This window comes from Urocampus carinirostris, chromosome 1 (genome assembly GCF_059441175.1).
Source record: "Urocampus carinirostris isolate Australia breed hairy pipefish chromosome 1, RoL_Ucar_1.0, whole genome shotgun sequence".
NCBI classification, from domain to species: domain Eukaryota; kingdom Metazoa; phylum Chordata; class Actinopteri; order Syngnathiformes; family Syngnathidae; genus Urocampus; species Urocampus carinirostris.
The window spans coordinates 17596084-17619113 of record NC_142349.1 but is presented as its reverse complement, the minus strand read 5'-3'; the positions used below and the strand labels follow the sequence as shown (position 1 = coordinate 17619113).

General features: G+C 39.1%; 2 protein-coding genes across 4 annotated transcripts in view; one reads left to right on the top strand and one right to left on the bottom strand.

Moving 5' to 3' along the window:
- Positions 1-4299: 4299 nt before the first annotated feature.
- Positions 4300-12088, top strand: aanat2 (aralkylamine N-acetyltransferase 2). Its single transcript, XM_088353763.1, has 3 exons — positions 4300-5128; positions 8415-8569; positions 10135-12088. The coding sequence occupies exons 1-3, from the start codon at positions 4960-4962 to the stop codon at positions 10438-10440; spliced, it is 630 nt and encodes a 209-aa protein (XP_088209889.1). The 5' UTR covers positions 4300-4959; the 3' UTR covers positions 10441-12088.
- A 92-nt stretch (positions 12089-12180) lies between these two features.
- rhbdf1a (rhomboid 5 homolog 1a (Drosophila)) overlaps positions 12181-23030 on the bottom strand; it is a 57165-nt gene continuing 46315 nt past the window's right edge. For all 3 annotated transcript variants that reach the window (XM_088329237.1, XM_088329246.1, XM_088329254.1), the window contains 11 exons: positions 21592-21843; positions 21387-21498; positions 21222-21296; positions 20187-20348; positions 20008-20108; positions 19875-19938; positions 18888-18982; positions 18058-18133; positions 17879-17979; positions 15871-16024; positions 12181-14159 (listed from right to left, as the gene is read on the bottom strand). In XM_088329237.1, coding sequence (XP_088185363.1) covers positions 13740-14159; positions 15871-16024; positions 17879-17979; positions 18058-18133; positions 18888-18982; positions 19875-19938; positions 20008-20108; positions 20187-20348; positions 21222-21296; positions 21387-21498; positions 21592-21843 — 1612 coding nt within the window. In that variant the 3' untranslated portion in view covers positions 12181-13739. The remainder of the gene's footprint in view (positions 14160-15870; positions 16025-17878; positions 17980-18057; positions 18134-18887; positions 18983-19874; positions 19939-20007; positions 20109-20186; positions 20349-21221; positions 21297-21386; positions 21499-21591; positions 21844-23030) is intronic.

The following is a 23030-nucleotide window of genomic DNA, read 5'->3' as shown; positions in this document are numbered from 1 at the left end:
AACACTTCTCCCTAACCATCTAACCAGCAACAAGCAGTTCTGGAGCCACATGCAGATCTTTGGCGCTCCCTAATGGCTCCCTGGAACTTTTTCCCAAAATTCTGATCATGGAAAACAACATGGTTTCTGTAGGAGGACAAGAATGAGACAGACATTTTTAACATTTTACAATCAATATATGTGTATATGTACAGTATGAGGTGCCTTCCTTAATCCTTATATACAGCATATTTTTTATGGCTCCAACCATGGTTTATTTTAAATTCCAATATGGCTCTTTCAACATTTTGGGTTAACAGTTTCCGGCCATTAATACTAAATGGGTGGTGTGAGGGCACATCGCAAAACCTCTAATTTTAAGTGTTTCATTGTGAATTTGTTTAGGGGCGGAATGGTACACAGATTGGCGATTTAATAAGCAAGCGCTTATGTCAATTTGTTTAAGTACGTATTTTGGGGAATCTTTGGAGATGCTTTCGATTCTATGAAAGGCCGCACGAGAACATTTAATTTGGCACGTGTGAGATCCCCTCCAAACAATGAAGGCATCGTACACAAACATACTTATCGCCATTTCATTAGCGGTCCTTAAAGCTCTTTTAAGGAGGTCAAAGCTACCAGACAGCATTGCAATAAGGATCTACCAGCGTGTGGTTCCATGATCTCCCAAATGCCCTTGATCTCCCAAAACATGCATTCACGTGTACCCACACACCCAAGAAGCACGCTCAAAATCGGTGTATTGCTATTTAAAGAGTAGCACGCATGGTTAGGAAAGACGATTAATCAACCTTTAACGTATTTACTTGTTTTTTTCAAAGCCGTCTTATTGAGATAATAAAACGAACTATTCAACGACGTGTTGATCTACTATTATGGTTACGCTGCAAAAGTAACATTCAAGTTCAAATAACCATCAGGGGAAGCGGTTGTAATAAATATATATTTTTATTTTACCCAATTTTCAAAAAAGATTTTTCTATACCTTTAACTGTTTATGATGGTCAACAATCATATCATAACATTGGTAAAATGGCGGCGCCCTCTGTTGGCTGCGGCTGCATCGGCTCGCTACAACGGGTCAGGTGTATCGACATTTCGTTCTGTGTACATTGTTACAAAGAATGACAATACAAAGGAAATTATTATTATTATATCAGTTTCCTCTAGGTGAGCCTCATGTTATGTAAAATAAATAAAAAAATTTTGACCTACGAGTAGTTTTGAAAAATTTCCATGTTTCTATTGCATTTTTTCTTTTTACTCATGTAACCGCGGTGTACCTGTCCCACCAAAGATCCACAATTCACGCTGGACTGGATGGTGAGGTTTTTATTACAGTTTCTGCAGATGAAATAAGTCACAACATTAGCTTCTCTGCTGGCTTTGATCTCTTTGATGTCATTGGCAGCTGGCTCTGTAGATTGCCCAAAGCATATCAAATAGCTTTCTTTTCAATTTATGTAAAATACATTTTAGAATATCACAATACATTTTTACATCCATTTTAAGTCAAGTCAAGTCAAGTCATTTTTATTTGTATAGCCCTAAATCAAGAAGAGTCTCAAAGGGCTTCACAGATTATTACACTATATTACACAGACTATTTTTCAGCCGACGAGAAGAATAGGTTATTCATATGCTATGGAGTAGAAGTGAGTTTTAAGCTTAGATTTAAACATTTCCACTGAGGTTGCAGATCGGATCTCAGGGGGAAGAGCATTCCACAGCACCAGTGCCCGGATGGAGAACGCTCTCGAACCAGCAGAACACTTTGCTTTTGGGATCACCAGAAGACCGGCAGGCTTCGGACCGGGACATAGGGGCAAATCAGATCTGAAAGATAAGAGGGAGGAAGTCCATGTATGATTTTGTATAATACTAAGAGAACCTTGAAATCACATCTAAGGCTAACTGGGAGCCAATGCAGGTTAGCCAAAATCGGTGTTATGTGATCATACTTTTTTGTCCTAGTTAAAAGCCTCGCTGCGGCATTTTGTACAAGCTGAAAAGACTTGATTCTAGACTTCGGGAGACCAGAGAGTAGTGCATTACAGTAATCGAGACAGGAGGTAACAAACGCATGAATTATAATTTCCGCATCCGACTGAGACTGTATTGAACGGATTTTAGCAATGTTACGAAGATGGAAGAAAGCGGTTCTAGTAATTTTCTTTACATGCGTTTCAAAGGATAGATCAGGGTCAAATATGACACGTAAATTTTTAACTGAGTCACTCTGTGTGATGTGACATTTGTCAATGTTCACAGCAGTTTTTGAGAATAAATCACGGCATTTAGATGGACCAATGACTAACATTTCGGTCTTTTCAGAGTTAAGACGCAAGAAATTGAGTGACATCCACTCTTTTATCTCAATGAGGCAGGCCTCCAAATTTCCACAGTTTAGTGTGGGAGATTCCTCCAACGGAAGATATAGTTGAGTGTCGTCTGCGTAGCAGTGGAAGCTGATATTGTACTTGCGAATAATATCACCTAATGGAAGCATGTAAATGCTGAAAAGAAGGGGGCCAAGCACTGAACCCTGCGGAACACCACAGGTAACATTAAAGGGCTCAGATGTCATTTCGCCATATTTAACACAGTGCGTCCTATCTGAGAGGTAGGATCTTAACCACGAGAGGACGGTTCCTGAGAGACCAATCCATTTTTCCAACCGTTCTAGTAGGAAATTGTGGTGCACTGTGTCAAAAGCAGCACTAAGATCCAGCAGCAGCAAAAGTGATGAAGCGCCAGAATCCATTGCCAGTAGGAGATCATTTGTTACCTTGATCAGAGCTGTCTCAGTAGAGTGGTTAGCCCTGAATCCTGATTGCATAGATTCAAAAAGGTTATTCTCGGATATGAAATCATTCAGCTGCTGTGCCACTACTTTTTCAAGTACTTTAGAAAGGAAAGGTAGGTTTGACACAGGTCTATAATTACATAAGATTTCTGGATCAAGGTTGGGTCGTTTCAGTGTGGGTTTAATTACGGCGGACTTAAAAGCTGCTGGAACTACACCTGAGGAGAGTGATATGTTTATAACATTTAGAACTGAAGGTCCAAGGACGCCAAAAAGACTTTTAATAAGTGAACCTGGGAGCGGGTCAAACTGGCAAGTTGTCGGTTTGGCCGCATTCACTACCTGTTTGAGATCATCAAGTGACAGTTCACTAAAACTGGACAATTTTCCTGGACAGCCACCCTGTCGTGCCTCTGTAGATTTCAGCCCTTTAATATGTGTGGTATTAATAATATCTTTAGCAATTTCTTCCTGTACATTGAATCTTCTTAGTAAAGAAGACCATTAAGTCATGAGCAGAGTGCGTCGAACTATCTGCGATAGTCTGTTGCCTTGTAAGCGATGCTACAGTGTCAAAAAGGACTTTGGGATTGTTCTTTTGAGACGCAATCACCTTCGAAAGGTAGGCCGATTTTGCAGAGGCAAGGGCCGCTTTATACTTTAACAAGCTGTCACACCAGGTTTGATGGAAAACCTCAAGCTTGGTAGCCCGCTATTTTCTTTCCAATTTCCTGCATTCTTGTTTAAGGGTTCTAGTGTCATCAGTAAACCAAGGCGTGCGTCTTTTAGGACGTGATTTTAGCTTTATGGGTGCTATTGAATCTAGGACACTAGTCAGGATAGTATTGAACTTATTCATGAGTGAGTCAATCGAGCCATTGTATGAAGTATCTTTTAACAAGATACTTTTAACAAGAGATCGTATAGTGTTTTTTTTTATGTTTACAATGAATGCAACATATTTGTCTTTAGTCAGAATTTTAACCAACATCATCCTTTTTATATATATGAGAAAATCTCTTTGATCTCTACAAGGGGAATTAACATTTTAGCACAACAGAAACAAAACAAAAATAAATCCAAACAGCTTGACAACGTCAATCACATTACTGTGCATGTTGAGAGATTTGTCAGCTGTGGTTATAATGTTTAAAATTAACTTCTTTTGTGGAGCACCAAAAGATATGTCTTACCGTTGGCAGCTGGCTGGGTAGACTGCCAACAAAACCCCGCCTTCCGGTCACATGTCAAAATCCAAAACAAACCCCACCCCATACCAGCAGGTGGCACTGTTGGACTCATCATTGCAGGACACTTACCAAAAACTATACACATATTTCAGCAGGCATTTCAATAAAACAAAAGTTATTATTACACCCGTTACACTCAAATAAATATCAACTTTTAAATTGCATTTTTTGCTATGAGGAGGCACGAAATAATAGCCAATGGCCCTTTTATGTTTGTTCTCTTTTAACTCGACAGTTTGGGCATTTACCTTTTTTCAAAATTGCTGTATTTTCACATGAAATTTTGAACGTTATTATTACAACTAGTATAAAATGTATTACTGTGTTTAGCGTCTGCAGCTTCAGATTGAGGCACGCAAGTCTCTTACCTCATGGCAGAGGGCGATAGTGAGACCTTTGGCACACCTTAGCCCCAAACAGAATTGTTTTCTCGTTACATGGACTTGTTCTAATAATGTAGGATTACCAATTGATGCTTTTTTTCAAAGTGAGCAGCATAAAGACCTCATCGGTTAAGGTAATATGCTAAATATTGCTGTCTTGCTCTACTAATCAAATGATGAATAAGATGTCGGCTTATTTATTTGTAAATCTGACTGTCGCCTCACCAGACTTAAACCTATAATAAATGCTTTTACATTCAATATTTTAGCATTGACTTAATTTCATGTAACACAATTTTGAGTACTAATTGTCTAAGTGCAAATGGTAAAAGTGTTCCTCTGCACAAAGTAGGTACAGCATCCGTCAAGGGATAAGGATTAAGAGACGAAAAACGGACAAGTGTCACGTTGCCGGCCGACAGCTATTTGGGCAAACTCACACGAGTCCCTCAGCTCAAAGCAGACGGACGGCGAGGAGGCCAACGCGATCTTCGTCTCGTGAGAAGGACAAGCCATCATCATGACCCAGCACCTGAACGCCTCGTCGCCCTTCCTCAAGCCTTTCTTCCTGAAGACGCCGGTCCGTGTGGTCAACCCTCTGCGGCAGAGGCGACACACGCTGCCCGCCAGCGAGTTCAGGAACCTCACGCCTCAGGATGCCATCAGCGTTTTTGAGATTGAGAGAGAAGGTCCGTGGTGGCTCTTACTGTCTTTTGCGGGTCCGCTCTTTGGTGTAGTCCATTTACGCATCTTTAATACAAATTATCGTTATTATGTTATCTTGATTACAAATCATAATTTCATGACCATTTCATGGTGTTGCTTAGAAATTACTCCTTACTTTTACTCCTTACTCCTATTACTCCTTACTCCTTACTGCACTCCTTACTTTTTAAATAAAAGCACTCCCAATGAAAATAACATGAAACTAATTGGAAATACATCCCATAAAGTGCTAAATGACTATTTTGGCTGCTAATGTCTGTTTTTAATGTAATTTAGGTGTAGAGAGACCAATTTCCAACAACCAGCACTGCAGTGTTCTAATAGTACATTGTGTTTGCCAAATGTGTAACAAGGCTAATGGATGATCAGAAAACAATTGTGCAAAGATAATAGCGGAGGTTTAGCTATAAAACAGACTCTCCTTTGAGCTAGTCGAGTATCTGGACCCTCACGTTTGTGGGTGTGATTAAACTTTCAGAATGGCGAGAAAACAAGAACTTTCATGTATTCTTGTTCTAAGAAATGAAGGCTATTCTGTGAGAGAAATTGCCAGGACAATGAAGATATCCGACAACAGTGTATACTACTCCCTTCAGAGAATAGAACAAACAGGCTCTAACCAGAGTAGAAAGAGAAGTGGGAGCACAAGCAAGCAAGAGAAAAAGTACATTATAGTCGAATATTTTAAGTTTCTAGCTAGACAAATTGATGCCTAACAGGTACCCAACTCACAGCTTGGTTAAATAGTACCCGCAAAAAAAACAGTGTCAACATTTACGGTGAAGTGACGTCTCTGAGAAGCTGGCCTACGAGGCAGAGTGGAAAAAAAAACCCGCCAAGACCGGACAACAAAAGATCAACAAAAGAAGAAGATCGTACTGGCAAAAGAACGTAGACATTTGTTAACTCATTCGATAAACAAAAGTTTGACTTTTTTGTGGAAAACTGTCCCCAAACTTTTAAACAGTAGTGTAACTCAGATTTTAAAACCAGTATTACGATTTAATTCTACGTGGCAGCCTTTCATTGTACTATTATATTTCATTTATTTGTTGCTCACATAAAAATAGATTTTTTTTTTCTACTCACCACCTTATATTTATTTAACACTTACTGTGAACATCATTAGTGCCACTGCTAGTGGCCAAGGTAACCACAACAAGGTTAAATACTGGCAACAGGTTCCGAACATTACAAAGCAATGTTTTCACAATAAAGTAGTTTTTTTTAATATATTTTCAATGTACATCGACTATATTTTTTCTTATATACAATGTTAGGCCTGCCAACATCTTTCAAAAAAGAACATTGACGTCCAAACTTTAATTAGTAAAGTAAGGTTTTTTTAAAACAGTAATTATCGTCTTCACAACTATTTCTAGAAGCCTCTTCCAAACAATCTACCTATTTAGGGTGTTAAATGTATTTAAAAAGGAACTCAGTGAAATGGAAACTTGGGGTTTTTTTGGTTTGCATGGATTGATTGAGATGTTTATTAATCACATTAAGATCTCGTGGCACAACTGTTTGTGAGTATATTTTATGGTAACATTTTTTGAAGGGACACAAGATGTCGCTGTATTGTGTTTTGCAACAAAAATGAACGCTATAAATCATAGGGAAGGTTATCAACTACAGAGACTCCAAGTGACCAAACCGCACCATTTTTCTTACATTTATTTATTTATTTCTTGGCCCCAACATTTTGGTGCATTAGCCTCCCATGGCCTACAAGGTTAGACGGCACACAATGCCAGCTTCCTCTAGGTGAGCCTCATATTAGATCAAATAAATACAAATTTCTTGAAAGAAATGTTTTAGAAATAAATCGACGTTCGTATGATAGTTCATGTATTTTTGTTAATTATTCAAATCAATATTCGTTGTTTTTTTTTTTTTTTTGTTTTTGTTTTTTTTTCACCCCTACGAGGTGCTGAATGCTACACAATGCCCCTTACACCAGAAAAGAAATTACTTTGGAGCATGAGGACCCTGATTTCTTTCTAACTTTACAACAATATTTCTGTAATGCAAATTAATATTGCATCAATATAAAATAAATAAGTCCAAAACGTTATCATATAATGCATTATTTACCAATAACATGCAGCCTATTGTACCTGTTTTTTTTAAATAAGAAGCACACAAGTAGGACTTACTCACATAAGAATAGAGTGTGGTTTCACTCCCTCTACTATTTTAAGTAGAAGAACCTTAAGATGCTTGAAGGTACATTGTTTAATATTTGACCACTTGATGATATCGTATTGTCAAATGTGAATGAAACTCAGTGCCAAATGATCACAAAGTAGCAGCAAGATACCAGACAAGGATAGGGGCGACTACTAGGTAAAAGGGTCAGTGTGAAATATTTAGAGCCTTTTAGTGGTACTTAAAAAAATCTTCATTCAGTAGAATAAAAGATGATTGTAAATACGAAGCAAAAATACCTGAACCATCATACTTATAACATTGGTAAAATGGCGGCGCCCTCTGTTGGCTGTGGCTGCATCGGCTCGCTACAACGGGTCAGGTGTATCGACATTTCGTTCTTACAAAGAATGTCAATACAAAGGAAATTATTATTATTATTATTATTATACAAATGTAGATTTGTATTAAAACAAAAATTAGGTAAAAATAAAATTGTTTTTCTTTTATGTAGCAGAAGCCCTTTTATGTTGCCGCCATTTTTGTCTGTCGTTTTGTTGCTTGCTGTGGCACAAGTTTTCATTTGTGTTAGACAACGGCGCTATCTTCTTCTTCGTCTTGCCTTATTCCATCTTGCAAGGGTTTGGCTCCCATACTCAGTAAGTAATGCGAAGATAGTTCCACCTAACTGAAGCGTCGCAACAACTGTTGTCGGTAGTTATTAGGTGACCAAACCCCCCAATTCCAACCCCTAATGCAGAGCAACAGGTACCAATGTTGTGAGTCACAGTATGACTCGCCCAAGTGGCGCTCTACCCCAATGCCACCGAGCAGATAGACAGCAGTGCCATCTAGTGGTCTAATATTACACACCGGGGCTTTAAAAAAATACCAAGTTATTGACCTAGGAATATGTATAAAATCAACATTGGTATAACTCATGTGTTTTTACCTATTATTCAAAATTTACACCACTACGAGGCCCTAAATATCACACACCGTCCCTTTAATGAATATGTTGTTCTTTTAAACCTGTTGTGACACGGTAGATGATTTCTTGCTGTGACATGTGCTGTCCTCTCTCTCTGGCTTCCCCAGCTTTCATCTCGGTGTCTGGCGAATGCCCGCTGACCCTGGAAGAAGTGCTGCAATTTGTGCATCAATGCCCCGAGCTGTCGCTGGGCTGGTTCGAAGAGGGCCAGCTTGTCGCCTTCATCATCGGCACCGGCTGGGACAAAGAGAGGCTTTCGCAGGTCAGAATGTGCAATTATTACGCATTATTAAATGTATTCAACTTCGGGTATTGTGAGGACGATCACTTGTTAAAATTGTACTAGGAAATGATTTGAATTAAAGGATCGACATGAGAGTAAATGATACATTTATACTTTTAAAAATCTAGTATTCGATTTTAAATTAGGATTATGACGTGAAGGGAAATGCTTATCTGAGTTAGGTCCCAGTGAATCAATGAACCAGGTGATTCACCAATTTGCTAGCAATTGATCCATAAGTCTGTCAAAATAACCTCACAAGTTATTGAGGTATATTATCATATGTGACGGCTTTAATTCCAAATGGGAGTTATGAGGTGAACGGCAACATGTGACAAAGCGGATAACGAGCAGACCTTCCCTCCTTCAAATCAGTGTCAAATTTGCTTTCAGAATCTTGGCGCCTATACCGACAAGTGTACACTTGTCTGACCCCAGACCGGAGAATGATAAATTTGATTTCTTGAAACAGATGACTTTGTTTTAAAGTACGGCCCACAAAAAGGTGCTTGCTTTATTATTGATATATATTTCCTGAAATAGTTGGGATTGGGGTAGGTTCTACTTTAGTCAGAGACAATCGTCCGTTGGCTCTGCCATCATTTCAACTATAAATGAAACCTCCTTCTAACCCACTTGAACCGAGTGAGAAAATAATTCTTTCATCTCCAGCCAGCATGCCTGATTCCCTTTTAAAAGGCATCAGACCAAATCTTATATTATATTATATTATATTAGCTTGCTAATTATTCATGTTTCTGTCTCCACAGCCATTTAACTAGTTCACCCACTTCAGTCGTATGAATTTTTTTAAGCTGTTCCTCTATAAATCATTGGTTGTTTGGATCAGTAACTTCAGTTGAATATATTTAATAATGCAGCAGACAGACACAGTGATATTCGAGAAGTTAAGTTTGTAAGATTTACTGAAATAGTGCCAAAAATATAGAAACAAAAGTATCCAGGTGCATAAATGTGAGCATCCCAACAGAAAAACTGAATACATTTCTCCAAGAACCATCTTTTTAAGAAATAACGGCCTTTAAACATTCCTATAGCTTTCAATGAGTGTCTGGATTCTGGTTGAAGCTATTTTTGACCATTGTACTTCACAAAACATGTAAAGCTCAGGAATGTCTTTTTTCGAGCACAGGCATCCTGCTTTAAGTCAAAACACAGATTTTTAAAAATATTTAGGTCTGGAGACTTATGGCCTGCATTAACAAGATTGCCATTACTAACACTGGCCACACAGCCACACAGCATAATGGAAACGGCACCAAATTTTACTGTGCGTAGCAAGTGTTTGTCTTGGAGTGTAAGTGTTCATCTTCCGCCATGCATACCGCCCGTGCTTATGTCCACACCACTTTATTCCGAAATAAAGCTGGCTTGTCCAAATGTGCTAACCACATATCGGTCTTTCTGATTTGAACTGGTTACCCTGCAATCTATTATTTTCTGTCTGTTGAGTGATTACAACTATGATTTGTTGTGGCAAACAGTTTCATTATACGTCATATTTTTCTGTATGCATCCCAAAGGAGGCCATGACCTTGCACGTCCCAAACACGTCGACGGTACACATTCACGTGTTGTCGGTGCACCGCCATTGCAGACAGCAGGGCAAAGGCTCCATCCTGCTTTGGCGTTACCTGCAGTACCTGCGATGCATGCCACGGCCCCGCCGGGCCCTGCTGATTTGCGAGGATTTCCTGGTGCCCTTCTACCGCAAGGCCGGCTTCACGGAGAAAGGTCCGTCGGAAATCAGCGTGTCCAACATGCGCTTCCAGGAGATGGAGTATCTTCTCGGCGGGCAGGCGTACGCCAGGCGGAACAGCGGCTGCTAGCCCCATCGACTATATTCAATGAGGAATTGTTGCTTTAATGAACTTTTACACCTCGTGGACGGCGGGTGCCTTAAATTGTGTCCTCTCAGACTTTCAAAATATTCACGTTACTTCAATTGGTACACCAACGCGTTTTGCTTCCAAAATTTCACATACACAGGAATTTGTAATTTCTGCTACAAAATATATTTAGTTATTCTATTTTTTTGTAAGATGACATGCACAGGAATTAAGAGTATCATAGTTCTTGGCAGGGTTTGTTCAGTGTGATAAGCACAGAAACTTGAAACTGTGACATGATAAAAAAATCATATTTCCAACACAAGATTAAAAACATTTTGTGAATTTTCATTACATCTTATTTTTATGAACATGCCGTTTTCATTTTTTACTTGTATTATTTCACGTGTGTTACATTCACTTCAAACATCCCATACTGCAGTGATCGTTAAGTATTACTTAAACTTGAATTCTAAAATTCATGTATTCCAAACTGCTTTCTTCTCTAGAGTACAGCAACACAGTGACGGACAGTCAGGAGAGGCACAGCCTTATCATGGAAACATAAAATTGAAACTGTATTAAAATATGTTAAAGTTCTTTCTTGTTTAACGTCAACATTTTTACATATTTTATTTTCTAAATTGCTAAATTTTTACATTACTTTATAAATATTACAAACAAAGTTAGTATGCAAGTTATTACTGTGCTGAGGGCCCGCAAATGGAGTGTGAGGCACACAATTCTCATGCCTCATGGCAGAGGGCAAGAGTGAGACCAAGGATTGTGTTTTGGAGAACACCTCTTCCCCAAACCATAGTATTAGTACTAGTATCAGCAAGATAATGTCAGGTTTAGCCATTCAGTATTTTTTATTTGTTGCATGGACCTTTTTCATAATCGAGTACAGTATTACCCATCTATCGATGCTTTTGTTGAAAAGGATCACCGCATCGACTTCATTAAGAAGTGAAGACAAAATTAAACGTCTTTTTCTATGCAACAGTTTATATTTTGCAATTTTGTTCCGTCAATCAAATGAAGAATACAATGTAGGTTCATGCATTCGTAAATCTGACTATGCCTCACCAGCCGCATTTCACCGAATGTCACTGCAACAAAGTAAATACGCACAAGAATTTGACCAAAAAAGGGACATTTTTTTGTATTAACTATCTTCTTTTTTGGTAACACGCGAGTTTTACTTTACTTTGGATTTAGTTACAAAAATGCTCCAGTCTTATATGAGTAATCTCGTCACATTTCCCGTGCGCTAATTTTTGCTTGGTACGTACTTTATTGCAGAATGTTGTTTCTTTGAGTCAGAAACTTTAATGGATTCCATGCAAAAGCAAAGCCACAATAATGCTAAGTCTCCCATCATCAGTTGATTGAAGTTTAAGTTCCTAAAACATTTTCCTCTCAACCCTTTGCTGGGGTTTGAGCTATATGCTAAACTTCATAAACAATTTATCTTTGGCCATTACTGATTGGAATTCTTTTGTGAAATTTCTGAAAGACAGGACAAGTCAAAGTGGGGATTTCCTGTTTAACTCTTTTGCACTCCGTATAAATGTATTTTCTTCGCTCACTTTTGAGCAAAAGGCCAAGCCAGGTTAAAATCGAATTAAAGTGGCTATGACTCAGATCCAGCCACATAAATGCAGCATTTTTATTCTTGTTAGCAATTTTGCTGGATCTCGGTATGAATGAATAATAAAGAGTCAGATTCAAACAGGCTTCTTGTTCATCGTTTGTTTATTTTTTTCTTTTTACTGTTGTTTTCAGTTACATGTAAGTAGAGAGCAGCTAAAACGCTACCATGTTCAAGATGACCATCACTTCCGGGGAAGCAATAAAAAAAAAATACAATTAAGAGGAAACCATTGGAGTACTCAGCATAACGTAACAAAAATATGGCAGTAGTAGTTGGTACATATCTCTTTTAACAAGGCACCAAGGGTTTTGTTATTGGATTTCTATTTCCTGTCCCTGCTCTTTGAGATTGCCTCAATGAACGCTGTGGAAATGGATGAGAACCAAGTGTGGAAAAAGAAACAGCCTACTTTCCAATAGGGTGCAATTCTGTTATACTAAAAGTAAAACTTGAGTTCTTAAAAGTTGTGATTTCCAAATATGTAGTCATGAAATCGTGGTAAAATGATCAGGTTAGCATTCTACATTAATCCAAATATATTAAAAAGTATTTGAAAATGCACTACAGTATATGATTTAGGTTCGGCGTCAGTTTAAAATGAGTGAGAATGCAACTAGAAACTTCAGATTTACTGATTAAAACACACGATTCTCTTGACGAAAGTACGGAGGCTGGAGTGAAAAAAAATTATCAAAGAAAATTTTGTTGAAGTGCTTTTGAGACAAAGTTTGGCCTGATTGTAACATTCAGTCAATCTTTTGCATTATCAAGAGTCCCATGTGGACACTAGCCAAATAAAAATCACTATATTGACCAAATGTGGACATACAGTAAAGAATGCTTCATTCCAACAATGACAATACAAAAACAGATCTTTTTCTAAATGTACAAACGGAAATTAAGAGCTTGTAATTTGGTGAAAAAGTGCTAAGTTTGTAGTGTTTGATGTGGTGTGCAAAAGTACAAGTGGAATTGCAGTAGCTAAATGTCTGTTTTTTGTTTTTAAATTGAAAATGTGAATTACGGTATATGTGGAAACTCAGGTGTTTAAAATAAGGCATTCGTCTACTAACAAGGATTGTATTACACTTTTAAAAAAAAAACTATCAATGGCATTCAAAGGTATTAGTATTAGTTTATGAGTCACTGTCTATTTTCTCTTATTTTTGTAAGTGCCTCTGTGATTATATGGATAAGAAAAATGCCTAAGACGGGGTAATCAAGTAAAAGTTTAAATGATCAAGTTTTACTTAAAGTAGCAATAATAAGGATGAAAAAAGCATTCAAATTGAATTTTTTCTTATTTTTTCCACATCAGGTCCTGATCCTTCACATATATATATATATATAAATATATATATATATATATATATTATATATATATATATATATATATATTATATATATATATATATATATATATACACACATATAATTAAAAAAACTAGACATGAAGTGTGAAACACAAATTACATTTCCATTAAAACCAATGAACCTCATAAGCGAGGTCACCCGATGACACTAAGTGACACGTTGGTTGTATACTGACTAGAGTAGAAAAAAAACTAAAGAATCTTGCTGTGGAGTTCAAGTGGTCTCAGATACGTTCGCTCTGACCTGATTGGTGGGGGAGCCTGAAGCCTCAGTGGAGGTGCGCGTTGAGGTCATATTTCTCGCAAAATTTGTCCGTGAAAGGGATGCAGGTGAGCAGCTCGCACCACTCGCACTTGATGGGGTAGACGTAGAAGAGAACGACAAGGCCCGAGAAGAGGCCCACAAAGACCAGCAGGAAGACGATAATCTGGCAGCGCTTGCGGTAAAGGTCCATGCGGCCGAAGCTGATGTAGGGCAGGAAGGCGAAGGACAGGAAGAAGCCCGACACGAAGCCGCTGAAGTGGGCAAAGTTGTCGATCCACGGCAGGAGACCGAAGGCGAACAGGAAGAGCACCACGCACAGCAGTTTGGTGAAGGCGTGCCACGGCTGTGCTAGGATCTGCCAGCTCTGGAATAATTCCACGAATAAGCAGGCCAGGATGCCGAACTGAGAGCCTGCTGGTCCCACCTGCACGCAACACAAAGGTTCAGGTCTTCCCAAAAGTTCAGGACTTACCAAAGATTTGAGTCATCTGAACCCCTAATTACATTGTTTTTTTTATTATGACTATTATCCAGATTGCCTCCTTTGGGTTGTCTGAGCGGAGATTTTCTCATAAATTCTTGGTCGGGTCATTGCCCAAAAAATAATAACTTGTGTTATTGCTATATTGTTGCCAAGTAGTAATTATTAGAAGTAAAGTCAACCTCTAGAACACCCGCTTAAAACTCCCAGCCCGCGGGCCACGTCCGGCCCGCCATGTGATCATATCCGGCCCGCAAGACCATTTTACATTATAGTTATTAATGGCCCATTCTCCATCTTGTTCAAAACTTGACCCATTAATCCTGTTCAGATACACGCAAAGCCAAACCAATACTGAAGTAAATGGCAGTACTTTTCAGAATATATAGGGCACGTTTTCACTACGATTTACAGTCAAGGTGCCACACAAAATAAAACTCGTTTTGGCTGTACAAGGCTAAAGAATCCTTTATATAAAAGCTCACTATTTAATCTGTGTTCAGTGTTCAGACACTTTTTGATGAATCCACAGAACAAATTGTAAATACGCCGTCTGCGCCAAAGGTAAGCACATCAGGCTCCCTGTTTGCAGAATGTTGTGACCTTTTTACAAAATAAATGCTTGCATCTGGTTTTGGAACCAATGTGTATGAAAAAAAGGGTCAAAATGAGTTTAACCGATCTTGAGTGATTGCAAGAAAGAGACAAGTTTAAAGTGGTATGTTCGTTGATTTTAGGACACGGGCTCTGGCATTATTCTCTTTTCATAATTTTTATCAAATCATCAAAAATAAATGTGCTGAAGACTAAGCTTTTGTCTGGGGCGCGGGTTTAGCAATTTAGTAAATTTGGTGTAGCTCTTTCCCAAAATAAAATCAATATATTTTGCTTTTGTGGCTCTTTGAGTCAAAAAGGTTCTCGACCCCTGCTATATACTATATATATACTATACCCTTTTCGCCGCGCTGAAAACACAATACTGCAAAGAACTACACAGTGTCCGGCTTCGATCAGAGCAAATGATCAAATCAGAGTCTTAAGAGCAAAGAAAACGGAATGATTAGAATTGTTATTTCTAAAAAAAAAATACATGTTTTATGTATATTTCCAGGTTTTGTAGCATTTTCATATTTATACTTTTGACAGGAGATATATTAAGGAGAGCAAAATATTTTGGGATATTTAAGTTTTTTTTTAATATATACATTGACATAAGAGCAAAGGAATTTGAATGTTATTTTAATGTTAAGTTGTTTAAGTTAAGTTCTAAGTTGTATAATTTAACAAGCTATTTTTATTTAGAGCAAAATAATAAATAATGTATAAGTGATTTAAGGTTTAAAATTTATATTCTTGTCTGTTTCTATTCATACTTATGTTCCAAAAACATTAAGTTTAAATGTGTTTAATAAATGTTTATCCTGGTTGGCCCGCGACCTTAAGTGTGTTTTGAATTTTGGCCCCTTGTGCAATTGAGTTTGACATCCCTGCTCTAGAACATGGGTCAGGAACCTATGGCTCGCAAACCATATATGGCTCTTTTCATGAGTACAGATGAGTCAGCGATAAAAGTTTGCCCATGCAAATTCAATCTGTATCGATCCAATTCAAAATCCATTACATGATGTAAAAGTGTTGTTTTCATGTGCTTCACCTCTGCTCTGTAGGGCAGGAAGATGGCCGACGCCAAGTTACCGGTGATGCCGCTGACAATGTAAATGATGGAAATGCGCAACCATCCGGCCAGCTTCTCCAAGTCCCTCAAGATGGTCATCTGGAAAGCCACCGACACCATGCAGTGAAGGACCCTGGCGGGGCGGCAGAGGAGCAGGCCACGTGATTTACGCTGCATTGTGCAAATCCAAGGCCGCACGTTTTCGAACGAGATAAGCCTATTAAGTCAATGTCAGTACAAACAAAGCTTCAAATAGCACTTTCTCTAATTAACTGGGTCAACTAAAAGTAGAAGAAACATTCTCCTATTAAGTGTAGCTGCCCAGACAGTGACGGCCCGCTGCTTTCTATGTTTAATGTAGGGCTGCCAAATCGAGTCGACGCTGTCTCCAAAATCGATGATGGAAATATTCGTCAATGAGTCTCATTGTCGACGATTGTTTCATTCAGAGGTGGACTTGCTGAACTTTTTTGAAAAAGTTGTCCTGCTGCATGATCCAAGAGCGCTCGAGATTGAGGGCACGAAGTGATGGCCAGACGTTATCTTCTAGTAAACACCAGAACTCAATATTTTGTCAACCACAGCAAAGTTGTCCTGGTCCTGTGGCAGCAAAACAGCCCCAGTTAAAGTCCGTGTTCATGATTCCACTATAAGAAAGCCACTGGCCAAAATTGACATACATGGGAGAATTGCGAGGCGAAAACCACCGCTGTCACAAAAGAACGCAAAGTCAAAGTCGTCCGGCATTTGCCAAAAAGCATCTTGGTTATCCTCAGTAAATTTGGAGGAACATTGCGTGAACTGATGTGTCAAAAAGTGAATTTTTAGGAAGGTGTGTAGCCCATTACATATACAGTATGCCGTATAAGTGGCAGATCATTTGACAAAAAGAGCATGATGCAAACTGTAAAACGTTTGGGCGTTTCTGCCTCAGGACCAGGACAACTTTTTGATGACTTCTTGTGTTCTTTTGTGACAGTAGTGGTTTTCACCTGAGAACTCTCCCTCGTATGCCATTGTTGGCCAGTATTTTTTTTATAGTGGAATCATGAACACGGACTTTAATTAGGGTTGCTTTGCTGCCACAGGACCAGGACAACTAGCAGTGGTGGACGTTATAATAAATCCTGGTGTTTATCAAAAGATCCTGAGGGAGAATTTTCGTCCATCAGTTGGTGCCCTCAAACTCAAGTGCTCTTGGATCATGGAGCAGAACAATGATCCAAACGACACCAGCAAGTCCATCACTGGCTTAAGAAACCCAAAATGAAAGTTCTGGAGTGGCAAAGAAAAGTTTGAATCCAATTAAGATGCTTTGGTGTGACCTTGTACGGGCAGTTCATACTAGAATATTCTTCAATATGGCAGACTTGAAAAAAACTTTTTCAAAGAAAAGTGGGCCAAACTTCATCCACAGCATTGTGAAAGACTTATTAGCAATTATCACAAGCATCTGATTTCCGTTATCACAGCCAAAGGTGGCCCAACTCATTATTAGGTCAAGGGTACAATTATTTTTTCACATTGGCAAATGGAATCAAAATTTCAAAACTGCACTTTGTATTTCTTTGGGTTGTCTCTGTGGTATATTTAAATTAGTTTGATGATCTGAAACATTTGTGAGTGAAAATAATGCAAAAAAACACAGAAATCAGGAAGGTGACAAATACTTTTTCAAAACACTGTACGTATACAGAGTATGTTCAATAAAAGATGTATTTTTTCATTGTACCCATTTTACTTGTTCATCATCATTTGCATCATAATAAAATCATTTAAGAAAAGATTATTGCTCATCTGAGTACTCAACTAATCGTTTCAATAGCCGGTGGCTCGTCGACGATTGAAATAGTCTTTATTGCAGCCCTAGCTCAATGGCCACAATATTTGGCACTTGAGTGATTTGATGATCAAAAATTAATTTAAAACTGCAGCAGTAAAACCAATAAAAACACAACAGAGTTGTGTATATTTTCCATTTACGCACCCGGCGTGAAGGAAAAGGGAAAGCCAGAGTCTATAAAATTGATCGGGAATCTCAGGATTGAGGAAAGGCAGCAGTCCACAAACGTCATCCATGCAATGCACCTGATAAGTGGAGAATAAGACACAGCCATGAGGAATTCTGCCAATAAACCAGACGAACTTTGAAGGAAGGACGTTTACTTGGGAGCAGAGAGTGGCTTCCTCATGAAAGAAACCATTCATGAAGTCACAATATTCTCGGGACGTGATTTCACACCTTGAACAGAAAAAACAACAACAACAAAATATCAAGTCAGTGTTAAAACATCAACAGGCAACTCATTACTGTATTTTCTGAACTATAAACGTGCAGCTAAGGGAAAAAAGCCCACGTGCCTCTAGCTTAATTGCATATGGGTCCACCTCCGACAACATTAAGCTAAAAATCTTTCCAGGAATTCGTAAATGCACCTTCAAATAAAATACGGTACAGTAATCTCTTGCTGTATTGCCGTTTACTTAGTGCGGTTTCGCTACTTTGCCGATTATCATCTTGCATTGTGTTCTGCATTCTGATTGGCTAAAAGGAGGAAAATCCTTTCTATTGCCAATAAAGTTGGACTTCTCGACCTGCTAAAATTGCCCTGGAGGCACATGAGGGTCTTTTGGTGCTCCCTAAAAAAATTGATAATGGAAAAATACATGGATTCTTTAGGACGGACTGAAAGGTAAATTCAGTTTTCCATAACGTTTAAATGCTGGCCGCAAAGTACCATGGAACCTTAAGTGGATTGTGTCCTTAATCCATACAGTTGTGTGGTAAAATGGCAATATTATTTATAAAATATAATTAGAGAGTACGGTAAAATAAAATCATAAAGTACGTAACGCTGTGAAAAACGAGGGATTACTGTGTAAGGAAATATTTCACAAGTTATTATTTTTTGTGAAGGTGTGTCTTACACATTGGCACCCTCTTTAAGTTTTTAAAATATGGTAATGATAATCATAATGATGAATGGTTTCCTTACCTTCCTTTGGTTCCGATGCAGCAGGGTCGGCCCGTGATGGTGCAGTCAATGTGAGGCAGGTTGGTGTGGTTCCCTGTGTTGTACCTGGTGCAAATCTAGCAGCAGGAAAAAGTAGTTACTACATAGGGTAATTAAACGCTTGTTCCAACAATCTGATGATTGTAACATCTCATCTCATCTCATCAGCTGCACCACTTATCCTCAGTAGGGTCGCGGGGATGCTGGAGCCCATCCCAGCAATCATCGGGCAGTGGGCAGGGGACACCCTGGACTGGTTGCCAGCCAATCGCAGGGCACACGGGGACAGACAACTCACTTGCTCAGTCATACCTAGGGACAATTTGGACCGGCCGATTCACCTGAAATGCATGTCTTTGGAACATATTAGGACAAAATGTCCAGGTAATGTTCCACAGCGGGACTAAATTGGACACACAAAGGCAGGAGAGCAACCTCTCCACTACCAACAAACCTGCGCCTTTATTATTAAATCTCATTTTTGAATATTATAATTATTTTTTTTAATTATATCCTTTCTGGCTCGTTGAACTTCAAGAATTATGTTTTTCTATTATTTGTCATATTTGATTAATTGAAAAATATCTCTCAAAATAAATGGCATTTCTGTTTTTCTCGAGTGGTGGGGGAGATGGGTGTTTGTGAATTTTTTGACCACTAGATGTCACTGTAGTGTAAAGCGCGGAAATGAGTGCTTATTGGGGTTTGTGCTGGAGAGACACCTCTGCTGGTTATCTCATTTATATTTGTCAGTGTAGCATGAAAATGGTGAAAGTAAGAAAAGACTGCCTCAAGTTCAGTCCAAACGCAAACCTAAACCCCGTACGTAAGAGATGCATGTACTTGCATGCGCATCATGAACGAGCTGAGGAAGGCTGCAACCATGACTTTAAGCTAGGAGATGGCAGCAGAGAGTAAGACAGTTGAGAAATCAATACAGGTCCTTTAAGTAAAAACATTTCCACTCACAGGCCACTTGGTGATATCATCGGGCCATTCGTGTGGAGAAACTGAGCCTGGTTCTACACAAATCCTGACGGGAAAATACACCATGAATAAAACGTGAGTGCTTGTTAGCCGACAGGGGCTTCAAGAATTGTACCTGGGGTCCTGATGGCAGACAGAGCCGTACTGTCTGAATTTCCCATTGAGCTTAGGTGTGCTGGAATGCTGGGGCCACTTCACCCACACCGCCAGAGTGCTCTGCGGTCATATAACATATGCGTATGAATTACTCACGTTTGTTACGCTGACGTCATTAGCTGCACAGGCATTACGAACAGAGCATTGCTCTTCTGAGGTCTGCACACAGCCGGAGCGATCGTTGCGCACGCAGCACGCCGAGTTGCGTTCGATTTCTCGTTTTTCCCTGATGAAGTCATGCACTTGTTTGTCCTGCCGCATGCAGGGAGAGTATTTGGCCCCCAAGTGGATCAGCGCCTCCTGTAGGGAGTTAAAATGTCAATGAACCCTTGCCACATAACAATTCTGTAGTACAGTAATTCCTCGGTTATTGCAGTTAATAGGGACCGGAACCTGCGCAAAATGTGAAAATTCGGGAAGTAGTTAAGCCCCTTGATAAAAGCCACCAGGGTACAAACTTGCGTACCTACTATAGATCTGCAAATATAAACAGAGAACACAGAACTGCAGTTGAACGCAATGCAGTCTTTATGGTCATCATACAAAAGTACAACAAAATTGTGGGTTGTAAGAAAGAGAGGCTATCACAGTCGCGCACACAGTGTTACACCGACCAAAGCCCTCCCTAATCTGCCTTGTGATAGCATTTCTGTGTGTTGTGTGCTCAGAACACAATGCCTGATACGTTGATATCAATGGTAAAAAAAGACAATTCAATTGAAAATCAGCAGTGAACCAGGGATAATTGAACTCAGAGATATAGAAGGAAATACTAATCTTTTCTGTATAATTCCAGTTGTGGTATATTGCAAACCTAAGGTGACGCATTGGGTACGTGGTTCGGTCCAGGGTATATAGGGCAGAGTTCCAGCTACAGTTTACAATCACGGTGTTACACCAACCGACCGCATTTTGGCTGTAGGTCTATGGACACTTTATAATAAAAACCCCACAGAAAAAACTGCAAACACTCGCCAGCCAAGCACCAGGGCCAGTTCTCTCGCTGTGTCTCTCTCTCTTTGTGTCTGTGTGTCTCTCTCTGTGTCTCTCTGTCTCTCTCTCTCCCTCAACATTTAAAATGCAAATATTTAATACTGCTTATAGAGCTATATCAAAATGCTACAATATGATGCAACACATGCACTAAATATGTATGTGCTTTTGTGTTCTTACCGAGCTCGGCCCAATCCAGAAGTTCTCCTGCTGCACAAACTTGACATTTTCGTACACACCTTTGTTTCTTAAAACCTGCGAGACGCAAAGAAGCCGTGATGGCCACGGTTTAACATTACAACGCTGGTGACAATATTGGCTAAGCTAAGTGAAGCGTCCTCTCACAGAATCGATCGTTTCGTGTTGGGAGAAGCCAACCGGCGCTATGCCGTAGATGCACACAGCCAGGATGGTGATGAGCATGTGGACAAAGGTGATCCAGTATGTAAAAAAAGGCCTGCAGGCAGGAGGAGCAGTTATTAAAGATTGTTTACAAATGGTTTACTCGAGCAACATTTCCTTGAGCATTGTTCATGGGAAGGTGCAGCACCTGTGGTCGTCCATGTCCTCTATTTGCCTCTTGACATAGCTGTCGATACGCTTGCGATATGTGCGGTTGGTCAGCTTGCCCACCATGCCCAGTCCGTAAGGCCTCTTCTCGCGGGCAAAAAGTTTTTTGACAGGCACAGCGATGCGCTGGCCCCGCCGCTGTCCGTTGACACTCACCACCTCCTGGCGCAACGGGACCTTGGGCGGGCCTGGTGCGCCCTCTTTGGCTTTACGCCACCCTCGCTCCAAAGGTCTGCCCGGGGATCACATAAACACAAGGCAGAATGAGATAATTTATAGGTTGGCTTTTAAGAAGTGCTTTAATGTAAAGCAGTGGTCATCAGCTACCAGGGCGCGGATCAGTACAGGGCTGCACAGAAATAAAGAAAAGTCGCCCTGTTTTGAAAAAATAAATAAATAGATATTTATTATATTTTGCTTATATCCTGTATAGGGCGCATTTTTCTCCACCCACAAAAGAACTCTGGGTGAGTGTTATATACAAGGTTTAAAGGTAGTATATTACCATATTAGAGCAATGATTGATCAGTCGAAACGTATCGCTGACCACAATTGCACAACATTGGATGCAACCGGAATAATCATAACCACCAGAGATATCTAACAACAAAGTGGTACCATGAGTTAAAATAGTGTGATGATGAAATAAAATGTAATGCCGTTACCTTTGTCAGCTACAACCTTAGTAGTCTAGTCATTAAACAGTGGATTTAGGCTTAGTATTATAATTAGTATTGCTTATGTTATTTATGGTTCGGGCCACGAAAATATATTTTGACAATAAACCTGTCTGCGGTACACAAAAGCTTGGGGACCACTGATTTAAAGTACAACAAATAAAACTTTTATTTTAAACCTGTGTTATTTTATCAACTTGTGTTGTTTAACTAGAAAGTATGGTTTATCATAAAACATAACAGATAATAACTTTATAACTTTTTTTTTCTCGAAGGAAGATTTTATATATATATATATATATATATATATATATATATATATATATATATATATATATATATATATATATAAATCCCTTGTTGATTACAGGAGTTACATTCCAAAAAGAACCAGTGTTAGGCCAAATTTGTGAAGTAGAAATCATTTTTTGCAATTGTTATACAATTAAATACTGTAATCTAGTGCACCGATACTTGTCAAAGACACACCAAAGGAAAGGGTGCCCCTACGGCTCTGGTGGTTAAGGGATACAACAAAACAACCAACTCTATTATACACTGAAAGCAAAGAATAAACCCGGTGTACAGAAAATACAGACTGTTAGGCCAATCAGAATGCAGAACACAATGCACGGTGCAAGTCCAGAAAGTAGCAAAACCGTGAAAAGTAAACAGCTTTATAGCAGGGATTACTGTATTTCACAGCATTTATTGAAAATATAGCCACAAAATGTATTTTTGG

Excerpts from the sequence above, each read along its gene's own strand:
- aanat2 (XM_088353763.1), top strand. The coding sequence starts at position 4,960 with ATGACCCAGCACCTGAACGCCTCGTCGCCCTTCCTCAAGCCTTTCTTC. Across the intron at positions 5,129-8,414 it reads TTTTGAGATTGAGAGAGAAG|CTTTCATCTCGGTGTCTGGC; the intron begins GTCCGTGGTGGC and ends TGGCTTCCCCAG. Across the intron at positions 8,570-10,134 it reads ACAAAGAGAGGCTTTCGCAG|GAGGCCATGACCTTGCACGT; the intron begins GTCAGAATGTGC and ends TGCATCCCAAAG.